Source organism: Anopheles aquasalis, chromosome 3, assembly GCF_943734665.1.
Source record: "Anopheles aquasalis chromosome 3, idAnoAquaMG_Q_19, whole genome shotgun sequence".
Lineage (NCBI taxonomy): Eukaryota > Metazoa > Arthropoda > Insecta > Diptera > Culicidae > Anopheles > Anopheles aquasalis.
Genome location: NC_064878.1, coordinates 45,601,564 through 45,606,563, shown reverse-complemented (window position 1 = coordinate 45,606,563; position 5,000 = coordinate 45,601,564). Strand labels below are relative to the sequence as shown.

The following is a 5,000-nucleotide window of genomic DNA, read 5'->3' as shown; positions in this document are numbered from 1 at the left end:
ATTTATAAATAACCTCATTTGAAAACATTGGAATACCGAAACCAAACCACATCGTTTTACGATACCATGGCAACGACCAAAGTTCACAAAATTGACCATCTATTAACCCAAAATCACAAATGATCAACATACCTTTGATTTGTAGAAGTTCTGTCAGAGAATTAAAATTCCCGTCAACCGTGAATTTCAGTGTACGGCAAACAGAGCCAACCTGTGCAACCTTCGGACCCGGAATCATAATTTTCAATTATTCTGCTTCATCCTATCGATCGGCCATGCTACTCAATGTGCATCCCTTGGCCAGCGCTAGCTATCATTCCGGTTCATCGCTCATCCACCGCTCATCGCACCGGCTTCTCTTGAAACAGATGTCGCTGCTGGAGAGATACAAGTGTGCGGATTTTCACCGACACCCTCTACACCAGAGCCGATCGTTGCTTTGCTTCCGTGGCGAACCTCTTTCGAAATCATCGTCCAGCAGTTCCATCGATGAAAAAAATGTTCTTACACAGGTTAAACAACATCAGGATCAGCGGGCCCAGTTACCAGTTGACAAGCGTATCAGTCTATTCGAAACTCTCCGTAACGTGCAATGGACGGCGACATTCCGTAGCTGCCGGCAAGGGTTGACGGTACATGAGGCGTTGCGTAGCATACGACACCTTCCAGCGAACATGGTCACCGGTTACTGGATGGTGAAGAACTCGCGCGAGTACGAACTGACCACTGCGGCCCTGGTAACCACCTGGAAGCTCACAGTTCGCGTCGCCCATGGAGCTTACTTCTGGTTTGGAGTCTTTCTCGAATCACGGGAGTACTTTTACCTCCGTTACTATACGCTACTGTTGCTGGAGCATACCATTCGATGGCTACGGATCGGACTGAAACTGTCCTTCGATACGATGCGCATGTGGATTAAGTGAAACCTTAAGAACCTCAAGAGTGACACAAAACTGAGTGCAATAAAGAATCATCATTAACCGTTTCGAACGTGTTTAAATAAAGTACCAATTGGGACGTTTGTTTTATTTATTTTTTTATTCACTTTTATTTCCGTTTTATTCATTCACGAATTGTTTCCTGCCTAAAGACGTACACGATATCCGTTCTTCGCTGTAGCCGCTTTTACACGATACGATACGATTGGTATTTGTTGTGGTTCTTTACATTCCCATTTTATCTAGTTTTACAGCTTCTACAGCTTTTCGCCTAGCCATTCCATGCCCGATCGTGCACTACAGTCGCCTCCCATCTTTCCTACCATCCTTACTACTACCGAATGTGTTTCTGTGTATGAGTGTGCATGCGTGTGATTTGTGTAGTGTGTATGGGTCACTTTGCCAATGTCTGATGCTCTGTGCCATATCCTTTCGTTTAGCCAAAGTACTTTGCTCAGTAGTGATGGAGCAGCATGGTACCGACCTTTTCCCCCAAAAATTGCCTATGTGCTCGTATTCTCGGCAAACGGAGAGTTCTCATCCTGCCATCATTAGTGGTACCTCTAGACGGTGCACCGTCTTGTCCTTTCCTTGTAAATGTAGACACACGATCGGGTTTTTGTTTTTTTTTTCTAGACAGACACAGTTGCACGTGGTACTACTACTTTCTCATCTCTACATGATTTCTCTCACCTCCACCCCCATATACAGCCGGTGCTACGGGGGGGTTTGTTTACGCTTCGAATCCGATTAATAAGATTAAGTATAGAATGGGCAAGGAGGATGGTTTGTTTTGCTGGTGAAGTTTGCTTTTCTTGCTTGCTTGCTTGCTTCTGTTTCATGGTTTGTTTGTTCTGCATGTTTGCTTTCTTTCTTTCTTTCTTTCTTTCTTTTGTTTGGTTTTGTTATGTAGTGTTTTGTTACATTGATTTCTTAGGATAGTTTTTATCTGCTTGTGTGTTTCTTCCATTTCTTTTTGTTTGTGTTTCATCCGTTACTCTTTGTTGCCGTTTACTCTAATTTATTTGTATTTTTGTTTCTTGAAATAACTGCTTGTCGACTGGCCAGTTCACAGCCGCATCCGCATAATGCGCGGTGTTGTTTTATTTATTAACCTTCTTGCCGATGTTCTCCCCCCCCGCCCTCCCCTTCCTCGCCTGTGCTCTTCACCGCTCACCGGTTTGCAACAGTTCTCTAGTTGTTTATCAGCTGTTGCAAAAAAGGGGAATAAAGGTAAGTTTAGTTATTTTGTTTTGGTTGCTTACATTCATCGACACCTTCGTCCCGCCTATGCTATGCTAAATAGTTACATTTTGTTTGTTGTGCCAGACTATTAACGCGCACCCCATTACGGCTTTACGGTTTTTGCATCCGTTCTCTTCTTCCGTTTATTATCCACGCCGTTCTCACGGTGCGGCGTTGTTTATCAAAGTTTGAGTTTGATTGAATACCATGGGTTTTCTTTCTCTTTTCCTTCTTCTTCCCTTCGCTCGAACTAGCACGCTCGTGCTACCAGTCACTACCATCATGGGATGTATACTTTTAGCATGATCATCATCATCATTATCATCTTCACTTTCTCCTCGGGCGTACTTACGAATGAAGCACGCGAATAATTATTGGCAAACACATTGGTCTCTCTCTCTCTCTCTCTCTCTCTCTCTCTCTCTCTCTCATACACACACTAACACACACAAACACAGGTTTTTTTAAAATAAAGTTGCAGCATGCATATGCTTCGCGAGTGCCCCTGCCATGATGTTTCGCACCCGAAAACCCGAGAGGCTCTTTTCAGTTAAGTTATACCAGCATGCTCCAGCGGTTTTGTAAGAAGGTGGGAAGAGGGAAGCAAGGATAACGGCATTAGGTTTAAGCTTCTTTATCGCTCTATTCCTGCTCCTTACATCCATCGTATCGTAAAAGCTTGCCAACGAGCCGCGACAGATAACTGCACTAGCACACACTCTAGGGCACGCCTCTGCAAGCGAAGCGACACAGTTCTACCTTTGTCGGCAATCGGGGATTTCCACGGAAAGCAAAACAAGCAGCGACCACAGCCACTGGTAAACAGCTGCAGATTTTTTTTTGTTTTTGTGGGATGTTTCCCCTGAAGCCAAGTGGGAGCTCTGGTAGTTCCTAGTTCGTAGGCGGATGGGGGGCGGTTGAGGACCAGCCTCGGGAGGGCCTTTCGATTCCGCTTAAATTTGTCCAAATTGGTTGCAGCGTGGTCCAATGGTGGGAAAGGGTCAGGGCGAGAAAACAGTGTAAGCGCTTATTGACGCTAAGCGGTTGCTGAGCGACACAGTTGACGGTACCGTGTTGATGCTGATGCTCGGTGGCCTACTACTGCGGATAAAGAAGCTCCATTCTTGATCGCGTTTACCGGCATTGCATCGCTATCGTTTCACTTCTCCACTCCAGTTATTCCGCCATGTGTGTGCGCGCGTGTGTCCCTGCCCTACATTGCATCCCCCATTCACACCCTCTTCCTCCTGCTACTCATAGTAATGGTACTGAATGATCAAGTGATTATGCAAGCGGCTGCTTGACTGCTGATTGTACTCATACCAGGGGCGGGAATTCAATGCTTTGCGAGATAAGTATAAGCTCGGGATAATACGTCAGCTTTATCTGTTTTGTATCTTTTGGGTTTTCTTCAAACAAAACGGAGAGACAGAAAGCGCCCAACCGTTTGTGGGCGCCACCTTAAAAGCGCTGGATGTAGATCGTCTTCTACTGCCACGAGTACCGGAACGAGGATAGTAGTAGGATTCCCTGCCCCAGTAGTTAGTGCGAATAGAAGGGGTCCCGGCAAGGTAGGAACCATCCCTTTTCCGTTCCAACATTGTTTTACTTTAATCTTCGCTATATATCGCTACTAAAGAGATTTTGCATTTTATTTTTCTCTATAATTTTCTTCCGTCTTTTGTCACCCCTACTGTGGCTAGCCTAGCTCATGCCGAAGCACTGTGTCAAGCACGTGGCTCGTGGCGGTGTCTGGGCCTCAGCACGAAGCCTTGTCGGCCGGTAAGGAGAGGAGTGGCAGTCACAGCGCATCCAGTGATGATTCGCCCATTTTCTCCTTCCTTTTTCCTTCCTTTGTCTACGTCGGCCACGCGGATATTGGAATATATAGTTTACACTTTACACAAAACATTTAGTTAAATATACACAATGCATAGAAAAACCATGATGACCCATCCGCTTCCCTGATCCGTGCGCCACTGGCCAATTCATCGGGTCACAAATAGCACAAATGACTGTGAGGTTTGGGCTTTGATTTCATCGTAGTGTTGTGTTTTACACCGGTGCGTGGATGTGGTGGTCCAGATGATACTATTTTTTGATGTTATTGTGTTGTAAAAAAATAATTTGTTTTATCACAATGAACCCAACAGTAGAAAATAGCCTTCAAATGTGATGCCTAAAAGCAGCAGATTGTGAGTTGTGTGTCCAATGTTCGAAAAGAGGTGACCGGAAGGGGGCTAAAGATGATCGAGTCGAAAGTGCATTTATTTGATCATGAATCGCTTCTGTGGTGCCTACTAGATATGATCTTACTAAGCCAGGAATCGTTCGTCACACATACACACTCACACACACATACACGCACATACATGCACACACACCCAGTACTTTCCGATCATATGATACACAGGGGCAAAAAGGTTAGCATCTCCTTCCGGCTGCAGATTTGATTCTCTTGAGGCTTCTTTCGCGTTGCTTTAGCTTAAGCGTGGATAGGAGTTTCTTTACTTTGGGTTTATTCATTTTCCACTTTGTGCTGTACTCTTGTATTATCAAACTAAAATTTAACTGTGTACATCCACGCGCTCCACCCAACACTAGCTGGTTCGAACACTTTCTTTCGGACTTCATCTTCTCCATCGCTTTCGTTTTTATATATTAGGTTTGTTTTTGTTCCTACAGCTTGTTTTGTTTGTTGGGTATGTTTCTTCCAAAGCGAATTATTTATTAGACATTAGCAAATAGGAACCGAAACAGAACAAAACAACAACAAAAAAACATTTCATCTCTATGTTTTTTCTTTTCTTTTACCAC

General features: G+C 44.5%; 2 protein-coding genes across 2 annotated transcripts in view; one reads left to right on the top strand and one right to left on the bottom strand.

Annotated features, from left to right (window-relative positions):
- LOC126577262 (putative mediator of RNA polymerase II transcription subunit 12) overlaps window positions 1–5,000 on the bottom strand; it is a 222,942-nt gene that overhangs the window by 50,963 nt on the left and 166,979 nt on the right. The window lies entirely within an intron of this gene.
- Window positions 179–923, top strand: LOC126576689 (uncharacterized). The gene has a single exon (XM_050237995.1). It carries the CDS (start codon window positions 276–278, stop codon window positions 921–923), a length of 648 nt encoding a protein of 215 aa, XP_050093952.1. The 5' UTR covers window positions 179–275.